General features: G+C 37.1%; 1 protein-coding gene across 2 annotated transcripts in view; it reads left to right on the forward strand.

Moving 5' to 3' along the window:
• Positions 1-211: 211 nt before the first annotated feature.
• Positions 212-20510, forward strand: part of LOC127626725 (ETS translocation variant 4-like) — a 41684-nt gene continuing 21385 nt past the window's right edge. The window contains exons 1-4 of one of the 2 annotated variants that reach the window (XM_052102698.1): positions 212-395; positions 1006-1096; positions 1354-1401; positions 6620-6673. In XM_052102698.1, coding sequence (XP_051958658.1) covers positions 339-395; positions 1006-1096; positions 1354-1401; positions 6620-6673 — 250 coding nt within the window. In that variant the 5' untranslated portion in view covers positions 212-338. The remainder of the gene's footprint in view (positions 396-1005; positions 1097-1353; positions 1402-6619; positions 6674-20510) is intronic. The other variant, XM_052102697.1, reaches the window with a different exon arrangement.

Below are 20510 nucleotides of genomic sequence, written 5' to 3' on the forward strand. Positions count from 1 at the left end.
GAATGTGACATATTCCTTAGTTAATTTTAGGATTCTCAATGTAAAATGCTTAACCTCCACATAAACCTTTCCAAACTCTGCAGACAATAGCGTATTGCCTCAAATGTGGCAAAGGACAGGTCTCGCGCGGTCTAAACTGTGATTTAGGAGCGAGTCTGTGTTTATACGCACGCTGGTGGTTTTTTTTTTTTTTTGTGAATGGAGCTCATTACGTATGCAGCCTCCTCGCGCTCCATTCACAAAGTACTGCTGCTGCTGCCTCTGTCCGTCTTCCTTCCCCTCTCAGTCTGCGTGGATCTCATTAAAACACAGCCTAAATGACCACAAACGGTTAAGGCATGAATTATAAGATGGATGGATATCTGGATCAGCAAGTGCCTTATACTTTAGCTAATGTGAGTATGGGTTTATTCACTTCAAAGCTTCGTTGGACTTCACGCGGGGATGTTTTGCTGTTGCTCTATCGTCCTTGCATGTGATTTGTTTTAAGCACGGGCTGCTGCGTTGGAAACTGTTATGTTTGTCTGAAACAGAGTAGAACTGTCCCAAATACTAAATATTTAATATATATAGTTGTCGCCATGAATTGTATGTTGTGCTCAATAGGTAAAACTACATCTTCACAGAACAAAGATTTTCTCCATTTTGAATTGATGTTGTATGTGTACGTACTGGGTACAGAGAGATGAAAAACTTCCATTTCATCCAGGATGCTTGAATTGTCACTTTTTAAATTAATTTAAACTGTTTGGTTATGCAAAAAGCAATGCACAGAATTGAGTTCAGATGTTGAGGCATCACCACAACTGCTCTGAAAAAATAGTTGTCGATCTCTTGACAGTATCGTTTTTTTGTACTATTTATTTGTATTATTAGGTCTGTTTTAATTTTAAGTCCTTTATAGAGTGTGCTTAAAAAATTGTCCTCGTGTTTTTGAAGTTACTGTGCTCTTCACCGTGCATGTACTGTATTTTCCACTTACATAATCTACTTTCTGTTTTGTAGAGGTCGCAAGGAAATGGGCCCCTAAATAGACTTTTGATGGCGACAAAAAGGAAATACATGTACACCGAATTACCCCCTCAGGAATCTGAAGGTAAAGTAACAAGCAAGTTGGGGAAAAAAACCTGATTTAGTTTGATCTAGCTTTTTGGCACAAGAAATTATATTGGCTTTAACCTAAAAAAAAGTATTGGTTTGTTTAGAGCTATTTGTAAAAAGGCATTTTTATATTATTTACTCTTTTTGTGATTTTTCTGATAAATATTTAATTATTATTGAAATAAATGCATTAGGATTTGTAACTTGTATTTAAGAATATACCAGTGTGGTAATAAATTATGTCTCTTTCAGATCTCTTTCAGGATTTAAGCCAACTTCAGGAGACATGGCTCACCGAAGGTATGTACCTATTCTATGCATGTATGGTGCATCTATATTGTAATAAATATGTTCCTTTAGTGGCAGTGGGCAAGGAAATGTCACATGTGGACAAACAATAGAAAGCAAATCAGGACATAAGGATTCATACATAAAAATGAAAAATCAATAGAAAGTTTTCAGTTTGGGATGGCTTCTTTGCTCAACCAGGCAGAACAGCTGTTGTTAGAAATGATTAATTTCTTCAACTTTAGAAATGTAGAACTTTAGAATTTTGCAATAAACTGTACAATAATACAATATTGAAGGCTTACGTTTAAGATCGTGTATGCTGTAACAGTATTTGTGTCATCATATGGTACAGCAGCCATATAATGATGATGTGTCTCTTTATTTGACACAAAATAATTTAGTCATCAACTTGATTTATTATTAAAAGCATTAAACATTTAATAGCTTTTTGGTGGGAGTGCTTTGATCTCTAGAAGGATGCTGTAAATGTGTTGTTTTCATAAAATGTACAAAAATGCCTTGATTACACAATGCTGGGCACATTTTATTTGGAATGTCCTGACAATGGCCCTGAAAGCCAGTACACCCAGGCAATGCAAACAAACAGCATCAAAGCTGGACAGTCAGGAGGCAAATAGTTGAAATGAACACTGTCAGAAACAGTTTATTGTGTACATGTCAGCGTGTGGAGAACACAAAGGCTGCCCACAAAGAGACCGGCTGGCTGGAACCCTGCTGTTTTGAACGAGTTATGCATCTGTCCCGTGGCAAACATCATGTGTATTATAAAATATTAATTCATTAAGAGGTGAAATGAATGCAATTTAAAAGTTTAAGTAAGAATATTAATGTGTATTTAATGAATCCCTTATCAGTGCAATCACATGCAGTTAAGATGTGAAAAAAATGGCAAATGCGAGAATACAGCATTGTCTGATAATGCACTTTAAATTTGAGAAATGATTTAGGCATGTAACCAGGACTAAGACATAATTATATTCCTTCTTCATGGATTGATTCATTTATTTTTCCTCTTTCTTTGTGAATCCAAGGCATTTATATAAAGATTTTTAGTTAAAATTTTAGTATGTTTACTCTTTTCTGGAACACCTCAAAGGCCATATGAAGTTGTTTATGTGCAGAGAGATTTTTAAAGGATCTTTAAATACTTAGTCAAACCAGAAAAGAGAATTAGCCTTTTTGTTGTTCTCTGGATGCTATTTTGCTTCCCTCATCCTCAGAACAGAACTATCTGCTGTTATTATGTAGCGTCAAACTGTGAAATTCACACATCAGTTAGGAGACCAACGACGAGGCAATGACCATAATCCAGAAACAATCAGTCCCATCTCAAAGCCTGACTTCACAACAAGTCCACTCAAATTTAACAGTTTGATCAGAAAAGGAGTAGCACTGACACTTAAGCTATGAAGTAGAGCAGCGAACAATTTTATTACTCTCGCACATTTTGCTTGCTGTGAACTTTTTTCTTTTTGGAGAAACTATTATTAGGTGATTATGTACCATATCATTAAAAAAGTGCTGGAGGGATTTTGCACTTTAAAGGTATGAGATAAGAGGGAAAAGTAGTTAATAAAAAAGCTTGTCCAGTCATGTCAGTAGTCTTAGTAGACTTTTTAAGATAGACCCCCCCTAAAAAAGAAAGTAATAAAAAAGTAATTCAGGTTCCCTCAGAGAAAAAGGAAACCTGTCTCCATGCTCGCACAGACAAACCTGGGTCATGAGCTGACTTGCATTTCAAAGCCCTTGACAAGATGTTCCTGGAAGCTTACTGGCTTGAAACAAGCACACACATAGACACTCCCACAGATATACACAGACACATGGTCTGATGCGACCACGTATGCATTCACATATGTACATGGAGAGAGAGATCGGGGTTGGTTTCAGTCAGCCCTGGTGACATTCAAAGTATCCTTAATGTCTTTTTTCCTGTCTCTCAAAAAATGACATGTTTCTTTTTAGAAATGTTGAGACAAGTCTGAATGATTTATTGTTTGATCTGGTGGGCTCCGCTCTGACTCATGAAAACAGCCCAATGATCCCCCTCGGGGGCAGAAACGAAGAAAATGTAAATGTCCCTAATAAAATTACAGTATAGCAACAGGATAAGAGCAGCATCTATGAAATTAATATCATTTGTTAGAGCATGCACAAAGGGGCATCAGAACTGTTTCCGACACACAGGAAGTGGCAGATTAATGTTAAAGAGATGGATTTAAATCTCCAACATTTCTGGTGTCTGAGTTTACGGTCTGCTGACTGGAACAAGGGAACAAGTCCAAGAAAAAAATAAATGCTGTTGTCACTGATCGTATGCGCCCACATGACAAAGAGCTATTGTATGTGTATTGCATGTGTATTGCAAGACAGAGCAGTACACAAACGAGGAATAACTCTGAATTTATCTTATTTTTGAGAGTCTTCTGTGCCTTTTGTTAAGCCTTTTTATTTTAGAGAAAGTTAAATTAAATTTCTTCTGCTGAACACAGATTTTTAGAAGAATTTCTCAGCTCTGTAGGTCCTCACAATGCATGTGAATGGGTACCAACATTTTGAAGGTCCATAAAGTACATAAAGGCAGTGTAAGTAATCCATACGACTCCAGTGCTTAAATCCATATCTTCAGAAGTGATATAAGTGTGCGTAAGAAAAATATCAATATTATATTCCTTTTACTATCAATCTCCACTTTACCTTTTACATTCTTCTTTTGTGTTTGGCAATTCACATTTTTCGTGCATATCGCCAACTTATGGGAAAAAGAAACTTTCTCACCCACACCTATCACATCACTTCTGAAGATATGGATTTAACCACTGTAGTCTTTTAAATGCGGCAAAAACAATCCATGTGATATTTGTAGCTTAAAAATGTTGGTACTCATTTACTTGCATTGTATAAACCTACATAGCTGAGTTATACTTCTTAAAATCTTAGTTTGTGTTTAGCATAAGAAAGGTAGTTTGCATCTGGGATTGCATGAAGGCGGTCAATGATGAGAGAATTTTTGTTTTCAGGTGAATTATCCTTTTAAGCCTTACAAAAAGTTTTTTATTTTTTTTTTCAGCATATTCCAGAAAGTGGTCTTAGGAAATTTGTACTGACATTGCACTAAAAATGAGGAAGTGTATATGACCAGTGCTTATGAAATTAGAAGCCTTTATCAATTGCATCAGAATGGTTAGATTTTAGCTGCTGTATTCAAGGACATTTCAGAGTGACCACAATATGTATTTATTTCAACTACTTTCAGCTGTTTGAGATTGCATTTCGGTAGCTTTATCAGCATCAATTGCAGAGGACAGAACAGTGACTTGTGAATTCAGACCTATTTGTCCAGCTGCATTGAGTGGTAATGCTCGGAATTATATTCCATTATTGAACCAGTCTACAAACTTACAAATACACACAAGCTAGAGTCAGCAAAACCACAGATTCTTATTATTACAATTTATGGGACATTATTGATTGTTACTGTATGTTATTATGCAATCAGTGTGTAGGACAGATCCATTGCTTGTCTTTGTCAGCTGATTTCACCCAGTGTGACCTTAAGCAAACAGGCAGGAATCATTTAAAGCTCAACAGAATCTCATATACATTTTATTCTCTCTCTCTCTCTCTCTCTCTCTCTCTCTCTCTCAACACCTAAAAAATTAATGTATACTGGTATGCCAGATACACTAATCTTATGATTGTATGCATGCCAATAGTTTTACAGATCAAAGCTATCTGTTTCTTGGCAAAGATTTATCAAACTTTGGAAACACACTGCACTCTTTTTCTTCCCCTACTTTCCTTTATACTTATCTGCTTTATTCTTTCTTTTGCTCCCTCTCTTTCCCTAAATACTTATTGCATGACCTTAAAGGTCACTCTTCTAAGACTTCAAAGCAGGTGATGAATTCCAGAACACTTCACCAAGCAGAGTTCATCAACATTGTCTGAGAATGTCCTTGTTTTCATGTGCGCACAGCACAGGAAGGAAGAGACATTTTATGCTGCTAGATATACTGTCTTCTGATTCCCCTTTTATTCTGTCGAAACTTGCTTATGATGGTTAAGATAGATAACTGGCTACATCAGCTTGAAAGTCGGTAAATCAATCAGCAGGATCGAGCTAGAGTGTTGGTGATGGGTAGGGGGTGGACAATGCTTCTTGTGTGTACATTGATGGCCCTTTTTTATATTTTTTATTTATTTATTTTTTAAATCCCCTTTTTCTCCCAATTTGGCATGCCTAATTCCGACTACTTAGTAGGTCCTCGTGATGGCGCGATTACTCACCTTAATCAGGGTGGTGGAGGACATGTCTCAGTTGCCTCCACTTCTGAGACTGTCAATCCACGCATCTTATCACGTGGCTCATTGTGCATAATACCGCAGAGACTCCGTACGTGGAAGCTCATGTTTCTCTCCGCAATTCCACGCATACATTTCCACAAGCCCCAATGAGAGCGAGAACCACTAATAGCAACCACGAGGAGGTTACCCCATGTGAGTCTACTCTACCTAGCAACCGGGTCAATTTGGTTGCTTAGGAGATGTGGCTGGAGACCCCTTTTTATGTTTAAATAAGACCTGTATATTATATTTAACCACACAACTGTTTACTTGTAAATCCGTTAAATTAACTGGAGACAATTCCAGACATTTATCATAATTACTATGAGTACAGCTGTAGCTGAGTTTGCTAGAGAAACAAGGAGCACATTTTTAAACAATAGCCCATCTACAGTTCATCTGATGGAATTTAGCAGTAATTAAGATATCTCCACACACACTCTCATACGCATACACAACACTCAGTGGTGATATTGATCTGCTGCCTGTGCAAAAGTGCTGGCACATGGAAAGGTGGAGGTGAAGGTCACAGGCTTTCCAGAGGTAGTAACTCAGGTTTCACAGAGATGATGAAGGGAGACACAAGCCAAGCTAATGGACAGCCCATCCCTTCATCAAATCCCAATGTCCATTTAGGCTATGCGTGCTGAAAAAGAATGACTGTGTTTAAAGACATATTTGGAGTTTGATCTTTGAGTCACAGAGGGCAGAATGTACGAGCCACAGGAAAACATAAATCTAAACTACCATAAATTGTCTTTAAAAGCTTTCAACTAGTTCAAAAATGTTATTAATTATTATTTGAGGTTCAATCTTTTTATAATGCTTATTTTGACTGACATTTTTGTGGTCTTTGCAGCTCAAGTTCCTGACAGCGATGAGCAGTTTGTTCCCGACTTCCACTCAGAGAATTGTAAGTACAACATCCTTTTGATTTTTTGTGTGTATTATAATTTTTTTTATCCCCTTTCCCAGCTTAATATGCAAAGACAACTTTAATTCGACCATCTGTAGGTTGATACCCCTACAAAGTGTAAATACTGTAGCTATGTAGCATTATCAAAACATTGCTGTTTGTTTAAGCATCCCTACCAGCCCGACACCGCAACATTGGCTCAACCAATGACTTGAATTTTGGGAGGGATTATCAATTTTTTGACCAATGACAAACTAGGGGAGTGTTCAGGAAACCTGTTTGAAAACAATAATTTTTTAATTCCATTTGGCAACATAAGTGGACCAGACTTTATACATTTCAGCTTTAATTAAATATCTGAAACCTGAGAGGCTGAGAGAGATGAAAAAGAGATAATTTGATGGAAACTTTTTTTTTCTGAGATTGTTTGTCCCAAAACTGATTGATTGACCAATTACTGGAGGCTGATCTGTGGATATTTATGTCCTCCCCTCCAGCTCTGCATAATGAGCACTGTGAGAAACACTTGATACATGACCTACTACTCTTACACTGACGCATTTGGATGTTAATACTAAAGAGCACCTTCCATTTGCATGTGGCTGAATTGCTCAATTGAGGAGCCGAGGAAACCAGTAAAAGATCATTCAGTAATCAAGCACAAAGATTCCCTTTTGTGTCCATCAGAGGTGTAAATGGGATAGCAAATTCCTGTACCGCACAACACAGAGGCTGACTTTTCAACTGGCTTCCTCATTTTGTTGTGTCTGATGTCAATGCCGTGCCAGACTTTGTGGTGTGCACTCTGTAAACAGTTCCTCTTGAACCTTTTGTCAGAGCCATTCACAAACATATTGGGTTGGGTCTTGACCTCATTGGCAAGTCTGTTGTGGCCTGTGGAGGAAACATTGGTAGCTATTTTTTCAAGGGTTGTAGAGTTCAAGGTATGACTCACTGAAAATCAGATCTATCTTTTTTTTCCCTCCCAAATCAGTAATTGTAACATGAACTGAGTAGTGGCTTGCTTCAAGAATGAGGATAGACTTCAGGACTCTTAATCCTAAAACTTGTGTTTGCAAACACTGCTATAGAACCCCATTCTAGATGTGACATCTAGTGACAGATGCTCCCCATAACATATTGTTCTTGTCTGTTTTGCAACAATGAGGGGGAGGAAGTGGAGATGAACTCTAGGGCAGAAAAGGGTCATGCCTACTTAACCCCATCAGGACATAACCAATCACCATTGTTCTTTGGCATTGACAGCCTTTCCTAAAACTCACAGAGGAGATGGGAGTTCAAACTGACAGGCCTATCATATTAGTTAAGTGGAGCAATGCTTTGACTGACAGCAACACCCGCTCTTTCATTTAGACGTAATGCAGTAATAACTCATGAATGCTCTCCATTTTGAAGTTACTCATTGAGAAAAGGCTTGTTGACAAAGCCGCTATAAACATAAACATATTCTCCCACGATTGTGGTCTCTATGGTGTGGGATGACCTATGCCACCAACTTTATACCCTGCTGACAATACCAGCATGAATTTTCATGCTTTTTCCATAAAAAATTATCAGTGCTGGTCTGGCATGTTGCTCACCAGCAAAATTTAGTTGGTGAAGCTGGTTAACCAAAGTAGTCTTGCTGGTTAAGAAGAACTCTCTTTGGGACACCAGCATCTAAACCCCAAACATATGCTGGTGACCAGCTTGCTTATCTATTCAGAAGGGTAGATTAAAAACACAACATCTTCCCTAGGGCTTTTAGTTTGCTTTAAACTAAGTGAGATTACATGACTTTCAGGTGAGTCAGATGTTTTGCTAAAGTATGCCAGCACATTACATTTCATAACTGTCTCTTGGCCTTTTGTCTGTAAACACATCAGTGGCAAAACAAGATACATTGAGTCAAGCGTTCAGTTGTTTTGTCAGTCAAGTTTTTTCCCGTCTGGGCATGACAGAGAGTCTAAAACTCTGGGACAGAGCAGAATGCCAGATTAAAGTGGGGGAGGTGGACATGCTGTTGTGCAACACCTGCACATCTGGCAAATCTATCCCACCCATTTCTATTTTTCCACACTGAGAGTCTCCATTTGCTGTAAGTGTGACCTCTGTTTGTCATGATCAGCAATAAAAGTGCAGCAGTTGGTTGGATGTTTCTCCCTAATGCACAAATTGTCATCCAAAACTCCGGCTAAAATGTGAGCGGGACCACTTTGACAAATTCTATATTTAGTGATCATCAATATGTTTAATACTCTACAAATAATTTTTGCAATCATTGTTTTGTCTTGTTGTCCAATAAAAATATATAAACATCTAATTTACTTGAGAAGCATAATTGTGTAAGACTTGTTTTTAAGGAATATAAATATATATTTTTCTTACCCCACTGGCATTGTTTTTTCTTGTTTGATGCATAAACCTCACTAAATTGTATAATTTCTGAAAACAAGTATTTACATATCATATGCAATTTTGCATGCATCATCTTAGTCATGGACTACACTCTCTTTAAATGAAATACACAATAAAATAATGCCAATTAAAGCCTTTATCAACCAAATTACGTTCTTCTTCAAAACAAGCTCAACTCAAAAATTGGACTCATCCCTCCTTTTCTTTAAAAAAGCTACATTGAGGGGCCTGGGTAGCTCAGCAAGTATTAACGCTGAATCCCACCCCTGGAGTTACGAATTCGAATCCAGGATTTGCTGAGTGACTCCAGCCAGGTCTCCTAAGCAATCAAATTGGCCCGGTTGCTAGGGAGGGTAGAGTCACGTGGGGTAACCTCCTCGTGGTGCAATTTAGTGGTTCTCGCTCTCAATGGGGCACCTGGTAATTTGAGCGTGGATCACAGAGAATAGCATGAGCCTTCACATGCTGTGAGTCTCCGTGGTGTCATGCATAATGAGTCACGTGATAAGATGCTCAGATTGACTTTCTCAGAAGCGGAGGCAACTGAAACTTGTCCTCCGCCACTCGGATTGAGGTGAAAACCGCACTACTACGAGGACATAGTAAGAAGCGGGAATTGGGCATGCCAAATTGTAGAGAAAAGGGGATACAAAAAAAACAATTCACATTGAGATTATCAGCACTTATACTGGAAGTGGGGGCCAATTGTTTTTTTAAAGCCAGATATATGAAGCATATATTTTTTTATAAAAGCACTTGCAATACTTTTTCTGTTATTTGAGCTGTAAAGTTGTTTAAATATTTATTTATTTTTGGGATTGCAGGTTTTATGGCATTAAATTGTAAAATTGGAAATATCGTTACACAGAAGAGGTTAGTAAGTGATTTTATCACACTAAAATCAATTTAACACTCATATTGTTTATGTCTTGTGGCTTACTTTTGAAACAGTGAGTATTTAATGTTTACAGATTGGCCCCATTCACTTCAATTGCAAGTACCTTACTGTACTTAATTTTTTTAAAGAAAAGGAGGAACACTTTTCCTCCTTTTAAATTTTTGTGGTAATCAATCTTATACCACAAATTGTGCTTATTTTGTATTTTGTATTATTTTGTATTTTGTATTGGAAAACATTACATGACTCCTCTGGACTTCAGACTAGACATTGTTGCAGAAAAGACTTTTGGAAGCTGCAAGCGGAAAAAATTGGAACAACAGATCACAAAACAAACACAGAACCAAAACAAATAAAGGAAAGTGTTATTTTGTCTTGTAGATTTGTATTAGTACAGTTGCCAAATAGGTATTTTTTTTTTCTTTATTAAGGTTTATTTTTTGTTTCATTTATTGCAAGCTTGGTTTTCACTACTTACATTGGAAAGTAGGCCAATGCAATAACACAAGTTGTAAATGATATGAAGCACACTGCATTTATAAAATGCATTTGTCTTGTGTGTAATAGCTCTCAATGGACAATATTCTTTCTCCCATTCATGAAAATGCCCAAGAGCAGGGTAGATTCCACCCTCATGGTTCCTTTTTCTGAATGAGGTTTTAACCCCACCCCCATCCTGTTTCTCCTCTAACTGTGCTGAAATGTGAAAATTTGGATGGCCTTTTCTCTTCCTTTCACTCTGTCTCAATACTGAGTGTTCCAAGATGTGAATTAATCCAGCAAAATGCAGTGTTGTGAGGGCCATTGTTTGGTTTTGTGCCTTGTAGTAATTATAAAGGAAGTTGTGGCTATAAATTCACTTCCACAGATGAGCAGGCTACAAAAAAAAGCAAGAGAGAAGAAAATAGAGAAAGATGCAGTCTCTGAAGTACAAGCTGTGCAAAGGGTTTTCTGAATTTACAATCTCAAGCTTGTTTGTATTGCTTTGCCCTTCCGTTAGCTGTCTCGAAGTTTCTGATATATTGCTGGATCGTTCTGTCGTACTTGCTCCCCCAAACAAAATATGCAGCTCTACAGCTCTCAACTTTCCAAAATACAGCTGCTATGCAACAAAGTCTACAAAAACATCCTCTAGAGTGCCAAAAATGTACAGAGACCAGTCATTCTACCCCGTAGAGGGGGCCAGTCTTTCCTCTTTACTAACTTTTTGCAGAGAAACGAGCCACACGCATACACACACACTGACACACGTGCACATTTAAGCCTCACATTTTTTATGAATGGGCTGGTTGTGAGGGACTGGCTGAGGCAGCACATTAAGTGAAAACGGAATCTCCATTCATGATTTGGACTGCCCGAGTGCTGCGCTGTTGAACGCCACCCTTAAAGAGTTGTTTTTCTTTCTTTCGACTATGGAGTTTAAGTAATTAAAAATTACTTTTGCTGGTGTTATCTAACATAGTCTGTCAATATTTTTGACTTGAATAAAACTAGTTAATTTATTAGAGGAACGTTGCTCAAAACCAGGCAGTTTTGATGTTCCAAAATTATGTTTCCTTGCAAGCTGAATACATGCCAGACTAAGTGCCAGTAAAAATTATCCTGATGTTGGAAGCTTGTGTGCCAGTCTGGTGTGGGGACAAGTTAGAACATCCACTTTGCAGGCTGAGGTATGGCCAGTGAAGCAGTAACTTCATAGAATGGACAGCAGTGTGTATTTTACTGCATCAGTGAGGCAGTGAGGGAGAACAGAGGCAATGGGGGAACCATTCTTGACCTACCCAAGAAATTGTCTGTTCTCCAATCTCTCAAAGGGGATCTCTTTTCCCCCTTTCGTTCTCCTGCTGATAGTAAAGAAACACTGGGGTGAGGATTAATGATAACACACAATGTTTGTAACATAACACACACATCCATAGATATCAGAGACTTGGAGGCTGAATCTAGTACCCATGATTCCAGTGCACTGTGAAAGACAATGTTTGGAGACTGAGGCCCAATACTTCATATGGATTCGAAGAATGAACAGGTTTAACATCAATTAGTACAAAATCTGGCCAAAAATTTTTTTGCGGTGTTTGTTTCGGTGATTCGTAACAGCTCTTCTGTGCAAACTTTAGGATATTACCTTCATTGGTCCACGTAATGGGTAGGTGTGGCCTAGATCTCCACCTACCTTGGTCCCGACATCTAGTTCTGTGTACATTGTTCAGTCAGTCAAGATCAATGAACACAGCATGTAGAGTTATTAGTGAGCTGGTGCAAATTTACCTACATCTTTATGATCATTCGTGTAGAGACATTTTCTAAGACCATTTCATGTGATTTTTGTTTTTGTTTTTGTTTAATTAGTCTGCAAAAGGAATCAAATCTACTCAAATACTCTCAAGTGCCCATTCACTTATGTGTCATCTGCAACAAAAGCCACTCACACACCTGCCCAAAGTAAGATATGCCTCTCTTAATATCATTCTTTTGTCATTATTCTGCATATTAACACTCTCAGCTCAATAGCTCCATAAATTCAGAATGTAAACAAGACAAATGAAACGTTTTCCAAGTTAAAAATCTTCATATTTTAATGTACTTTTAAACGCCTCCCCTAGCAGTTTGGCCAGTGCCTGAATGTTCGCAAACAGTTATACCATTGCTCGGCTGTTTCAGACTTCTTTACACCTGAACGAAGAATGAAGAAGAGCTTCTCCAGAACTATAGCGGGTCCTCACTTGATAGAGAAAAGACATTTCTGCAGGGAAGACCTGGAAATATCATGCAAATTTAAAAACTTATTTTCCAGACTTAAAAATAATGAAAATTAATAAAAATGTTAAAGTCATGGAAATTCCTATATTGAATATACACTCACTGAGCACTTTATTAGGAACACTTATATATTTATGCGATTATCTAATCAGCCAAACATGTGGCAGCAGTGCGATGCATAAAATCATGCGGATACAGGTCAGGAGCTTCAGTTAATTTTCACATCAACCATCAGAATGGGGAAAAATTTGATCTCAGTGATTTCGACCATGGCATGATTGTTGGTGCCAGACGGGCTGGGATGTATATGTCTGTAACTACTGATCTCCTGGGATTTTCACGCACATCAGTCTCTATAATGTACTCAGATTGGTGCTAAAAACTAAAAACATCCAGTGAGTGGCAGTTTGAGCTGACAGACTCAGAATACCACTCTGTACAATTGTAGTGAGCAGAATAGCATCTCAGAATGTACAACATGTCGAACCTTGAGGCGGATGGGCTACAAAAGCAGAAGACCACATCGGGCACTATATTAGGACCAAAGTGTTATCTAATAAAGTCCTAAGTGAGTGTAAATATTTATAATAATGCTCTAAAATAAGTTTGGCTAGATATTACACTTGTGTAGAGTAAAACATGCTTGCAAGCCATAGTGAAGTCCAGTTTGTGAAGGAGTCATTCTTTTGAGTAAGGTCTTTTAAATGAGTTGGCCTAACTGGTTTGCAAATCGGTCTGAATGATTCATTAGCAAACTGGTATGAATGAAAATTATTATTAAAAAACCTTATCCAGCAGTCACAAACAACTGGAAAATGTAATGGGAAAGTCACGAAAAGTCATTGGTCAAAAAGGATTGGAACCCTTTATTTTGTCTTATCCTGCTAAATAGTGCAAGTCATTGCTCAGTCTAAATCACTTATTCCAGTTCATTGGTTCAGCATTATTACAGAGCATTTCTGCTCAAGGCCAGGTCTCGTATTGAAAAAGCAATGACAGATCCATTGATCCAGAGTGAGCCCAGAAGTAGATCAAGCAACTAAAGAAAAAGGTTGAGTGTTTCTCTATCTCACTCTGTATAATTAAGATATCAGCCCAGATGGGACACAAGATAACTCTTGGAAGAAAGGTATTTCTCACAGGCTTGACATAAATCCAATGGACAGGTGTTATCTCCCTTTGGAGATAAAAAGACACTCTACACATCTATGTTCTGAATGTCTATCTCTACAGTAGGGTTCATTATACAATTTCTGCAAAGAGCAGAAAATCGATATATGCATTAAACATTAAAAGGGGATTGCTATATATCAAGGGTTGACAAATGTGAGGCTGAGATTTGATTACTCTTTCACATAAAACACTATTATGTTGCATTGGGTGACATCACTCTATAACATCTATATTATATTATGTTCATCCACTTTTACAAATTTTCACCTTCGTCTTTTCCCAAGTAAATCTTTTGGTTGGTTGTCTTGTAACAATGTGATTGTTTTTCTAAAAGCAGAATGGTGCATTTAATTTATTGGCATATGGTGTCATGGAAAAAAAATCTATCAAAAAGGGAAGTGATACTGTGGGGTTAACAAAAACGGATCCGACGTCATTCAGGCCACATGCCTCCAGCCAGTCTCGTCCACACCCAATCACGACGTGACATTTCTACACAAAAACACTTAAACACATTAAGCATCCAAAAGCTTTATCAAATCTCTTCCAGACAAAGGATGTGTTGAGAGAGCACAAATTCGGCTTCACACGGGATGTGAGATGTGTGTTTGTCAGTTTCTACTTGTCATTCAAGTTTGTCAACAATCTTACTAACCACTAATAGCTGACTGAAAGCCAAAAGGGAAGTCATTGACAGTCAGAAGTGACATATAAACTCAAACCAGCAGAATGTATTTTCTATAGAAAAATCCTGGCTGTCACCATCTAAGAGCTTTGGCATGCCAGAACTGTTTGTGATCTTTTGCTCCCTCCCTATATCATCCTGATTGTGTTGACTTGAGCACCACATGTCCAGCATATGCTGCGGTGCTCTGCTGAGATGACAGCATTGTTTCTGCAAAAGCTCTGGCTAAAAGAACAGTCCTATCGTCCTTGTCCCTCTCTGCACATAATCTCTGCACTGGATTTACATGAACCCTCCAATGATTAAAACGCATTTCAAAAACAGAGCCTGTAGTTTTGAGCTCCTACTAAAATTAACCATGGTTTTACAACAGTAGACCTAACCATAATTTAACCATGGTATTTGTAGTAAAACCATACTTGCCACAAAATTAACCATGATTACTTCTGCCATTGTGACTACAATATTACTATTGTAATGCTATTACCATGGTTAGTTTTCATAAGGAAAAGTAACCATCATTGTGGTTTAGTTAACGTGTGTGCTGGGTTGAAAATCTCTTTGTGAAAGTAGTATCTTCTGTATCTTATTCTGAAAGCAAAATGCAACAAACAAAACTAGAGAATGTAGGCTGTCATTTGCTCTATTGTGCAGCGTGATCGACAGAAGCGGACGTGAATAGTTTGCACGAGTCTGTTGACGAACTACAGAAAATATGCTGCGGCATTATGAGGAAGGATTACATCAAGAGGTAGATTGGCATGCAGGCGTAAGGGATTTCAAATAAATAAAATATGTACTGGCTGTTCACTCGCATACCAGTGATTGCACCTCAATGTGCCAGTGGTGTCAAGCGTGATCTAGGCTGCTGACCTCTGTTGTCTAATGTTTTTGCAGTACAAAGGAAAGTATCAAAAGTTGTCTATCCATCAACCATGGCCAATAACAAAGACTATAAAAGGCCATAATAATAACAAAGTACTATTTTACCATAAGCTATAAGGTAATGTTTTCACTTCTAAAAATAACATATTTTACTATTAAAATGATATCATTTAAAATATATAAATTTTACTGTCTGTTGTGAGGTCACTTAAAGTTAACCAATTATTAAGTTTTAACTGTAGCATTTTTCCATTCACTTTTTATGAATGGTTGACTTTGGATCTTTGTAACATTCACCAATCCATTTTTTTATGTGACAATGTAGCTACATTCCACAATAGAATCATTATTTTAGTAGACAGTGTTTTGACACTCTGAAAAAGGATTATTATTTGAGTATACATTCTGTTTCGCAGTGCTGTCACTTTTATTTCTATTAAGTATCTGAAAGCCAATAGTATAAAAAAAAACTAAAACCGTGCTAGCTTTGAGAGCAGTGTTAAGTGGGCTGCCCAAAATCAATACTGCCATATTAGCATTTAAGCCATTCTGACATATTTGGCATCCTTGTTGTTCTTATTGATTTGTCACTGTTGGTCTCAAATGGCCAATGGGAAGCCAGGTGGCATCTCTTGAATGTTGTTATCATTATCTAAAATCAGATTTTGTCAAAACATCAATTGAATTAATTATTTGCTCACATCACACCAGACTAAAGCCAACATGATAATCCTTTGGTCAGTGTTTATTGAATTTTTTTCTCCAACAGTCTTTGCGTAATAATATGTTCTACTCAGGGTTTTGTGCTTTATCTAACTGTAGGTCACAGCAGTCATGTTCCTCCGGTATAGTGATATGTTTATAGTCTTGAGATATTATTTCTCAAACCTTAGTTTGAGTTGAGCTGATGAGGAGTTGGCCTTAAGTGTACCTGTCATGAAATGATAATTTCCAGGATGTAATTCTTACTTGTATATACAATGCTTTAAACTGTCCAGATAATCAGTAGTGTTGAAGTTTAACTGCAACCTACAGTTCTGAGGAGTTCGTGTGATGCCTTAAAGGAATATTCCGGGTTCAATACAAGTTAAGCTCAATCGACAGCATTTGTGGCATAATGTTGACTATCACAAAAACTAATTTCGACTTGTCCCTGTATTTCTTAATAAAAAGCTACATTGAGGCAATAACAATGGAAGTGATTGGGTCCAACTTTTGAGGTTTTAAAGGCAGAAATGTGAAGCTTATAATTTGTATAAAAGCACTTACAAAATATCTTCTGTTAAAGCTCATGTATTGTTTGTGCTGTAGGCTATAGTTGTTTACATCATCATTTTTAGTCATTTTAGGATTTGTAGATATTACATTGTCAATGTAAAATTGGCTATAACTGGGCAATATGATGATATATATCGTGGCGATTATATAAAGTGTCAACCGATAGAGACTTTGCTATATCGTGTATAATGCAATATGTAAATATCCATGTGTGCAGTGTGGGCATAACTATCAGTGGGCATGGCTTCATGTAAGTCTAAGAGAATTGATGAAACATGGACAGGGTTTTTACGGCATTGAACATTTTCTGCGGCCGCCCAAGCAAATTTAATGACCTTCATCGTGCGTTTGGCGCTTTAAAAGTGCAAAATATTCTTCTTATCTGACACACGAATGTTTCACGTGACTGTGACGCATTCTGTCTATGGAGCTCTGAAGTGCACGCGAATCCAGCAGGCTTTCCAATATTTGTGATCCAGGGACAGGAGAGCTCAGAGCGGAATCACTCGCACTCCTCAATCATTTTTGTCCCAGGAAAACTTCTATTGGAGAAAGAAATCTCCACAGAATGGGACAACTCCCAAACAGTTCAAGAAAATTAAGAAGAACTTGATATTAAAACAGGTGCAACATGGCGTAGAGAGCAGAACAATGTAATCTGAAAACTGTTTCGCATGATGATAGTCACTCGTAATACAAACATACCAAAATATTTTACCACCTCAAATGAAGCACACAAAAGAATATAATAAAAGCCAAAAGATGAACTCTGCATTAACTGTCATTTATTTAGCAAGAAGTGATATTTGTTTTCTTCAAGAAGTGTTAATGTTCATTGGATATATTAAGTTTCTTGAGCAAAGTTTATAATAATAATATTGGTCAACAACATTTTAAACTAAAATTTGACAATGCTATATTTAGCATTTTGGTAAGGTTGATTTAAAAAAAAAAATTTGATTTTGATTTATTTACTTTGACATTGTTTCTCTTGTTTAGAATAAGGAGGACGTAGTTTTCATTTCTATAGTACTTAATTCACTGACTAGAGTTTCAAAAATAGGCATTACAATTTGGTTATTCAATGTATCAACCAATTTTTATTGATTTTTCCAGAAAACTTGCATATATCATGATATACATTTAATCAATATTATGCCAAAAATGTTGTTGATTGAGCTTTAACTTGTGGAACCTGGAATATTCCTTTTAAAGGGTAGTTCACCCATAAATTAAAATTCTGTCATTTACATGTTGTTCTAAACCCATATGACAAAAGCACATAAAAATAATCTATATGACTCGTACATTGTATTGCACATAATCTAAAGCCATATAAAAGCCTTGCGTGAGGAACGGACTGAAATTTAAGTTATTGTTCACTGAGAATCTTGCCTATAGCTGTGGTCAGCATTCACTTTCATTGTATAGAAAAGATCAGCTTGGATATTCTGCAATCAGTAACTTGTTTTGTGTTCTACAGAATAAATGAAGTAATACAGGGTTCAAAAGACATACGCGTTACTAAATTATGACAGAATTTTCATTTTGGGGTTAACTGCTCCTTTAATCAACAGTGCCAGTTCTAATGGAAAATTGTCTGACTGATATCTGACTTTTTCAAAATGCTGCCAAATGACTTTATATTTCTACAGTAACAAATTAATTTTTTTGAAAATGAATTTACTAATTTTTAATTTCCCACTGATTGTGTTGAAGTACAAGACATCAGAGCTCTCTGTTGAGGCACCATACCTCCATCTGTCACAGCTGGTGGATCTTCTTTTGGAGGTCCTGAGATTTGTTTGTGGTGGTAGTTGACTGAATGGCCCTCCATAATGATCCCCAACTTCCTAAAGCACTCAACCATGACCATCACCTTTCAACCCTTATCCTCTTCACTGACTCATGCTATTTACATATGTAAAGTCCAGTTCCCACCTCTAGCCCTGCCTGTCTCAATAAGCCCATCCTGAATGGAGACACTCTTGTCATTTAAGCACAATGCTACTGGTTTTTCACACTTAGCTGTAGCTTGAAGGGAGGTGTGAATGTTAAAATCAGCACTTAAAAGTAAGGAGAGGATGCTTAAAATCTATGTTTATAAACGAATGTGGCAGATTTGTTTTGGACAAGCATTGAAACCAGAGGTGTCAAACAAATGTTAGGCTGATAGCCAGATTGGACAAAATGTCACTTTTTGTGCTGACCGAATGTTTTAAAACCTCGGTGTAAACTCAGTCCAAACTCATCTTTATGCGGATTTAAGAACCAATATTTACAATACATATATAGGGCTTACCTATGAAATTAGTATTCAGAGAATATTTATCAAACAATAATACTGATAACATGATCACTCAGGAAATCAACATGTTGCTTCCGAAAGTTTACGTTCCCTGACAAAGACTGAAACGTTCCCCGTTACACATTTTTGCATCAATTCAAATGTGTTTACCTTTTCTTGTGGCACCACTGATAACATGTTGCATAGGAAACCTCTGAGACACAGGTTCTGGTCCAGTGGGAACCAGGAAGTAATCACATTCACATAATTAATGATAAATGTTATTTAGAGGCTGCATTTTAACAAAAAAAAATTAATTTCTACTCCACTGATGTTTAGGGTTAGGGGGTAGAGTTAATAAAATATGCATCAAGTAGACTGTTTTATATCATTGACAACTTAAAATATAACTATCTTTTGGCAATACTATGGTGGCATTTCACCCGGAAACATTCACTTTCATGTGTGAAATGTCACACATACCCATATATTCAACAATACTTCCAGGTTTGGCCACTGAGTGGAAGTGATTTAAATTTTGGTAGGCACCATACTGAGTGACTCCAGCCAGGTCTCCTAAGCAACCAAATTGGCCCAGTTGCTAGGGAGGGTAGAGTCACATGGGGTAACCTCCTCTTGGTCATAATAATGTGGTTAGTTCTCAGTGGGGCACATGGTGAGTTGAGCGTGGATGCTGCGTTGGATGGTGTGAACACACAAGTTGCACAAACTTAAAAGTTTAAATATGAACTGGGTCTCCCTGCACCACCTAGATCCAGTTTCAACAGAAATGCATGAATTTGCGTGTATGTGCATGATTACAGAACCATTATATGAAAGGTTCTACCTCTTCAGGATGTGAGATAACATGAAACAAAGATTTTTAGAATAATATTTCAGCTCTGTTGGTCCATACAATGCAAGTGAATGGTGACCATACCGTTCAAGCTCCAAAAATCACAAAGGCAGAATAAAGGTAATCAATATAACTCCAGGGATTTAATATATGTCTTCTGAAGCAATGCAATCACATTGGGTGAGAAACAGATCAATACTTCAATCCTTTTTTAACTATAAATCTCCACTTTCACTAACACTTTCAGAATGTGAAAATAGAGTTTTATAGTAAAAAATGACATATTTATCTGTTTCTCACCATACTTGTATTTCTTCTGAAGATATTAATTTAACCATTGGAGTCAGACGGATTACTTTTATGCTGCCTTTATCTGCTTTTTGGAGCTTCAAAGGACTTATCACTATTCACTTGCATTGTATGGACCAACAGAGCTGAGATATTCTTCAAAAAATCTTTATTTTTGTTCTATAGAAGAACGAAATTCATACATATCTTTGATGGCATGATGGTGAGTAAATTATTAGATAATTTTCATTTTTGGGTGAACTAACCCTTTAATCTCTCCTGCTGTAGTTCATAGGGATGCAT

The sequence above is a fragment of the Xyrauchen texanus genome, chromosome 33 (assembly GCF_025860055.1).
Source record: "Xyrauchen texanus isolate HMW12.3.18 chromosome 33, RBS_HiC_50CHRs, whole genome shotgun sequence".
Lineage (NCBI taxonomy): Eukaryota > Metazoa > Chordata > Actinopteri > Cypriniformes > Catostomidae > Xyrauchen > Xyrauchen texanus.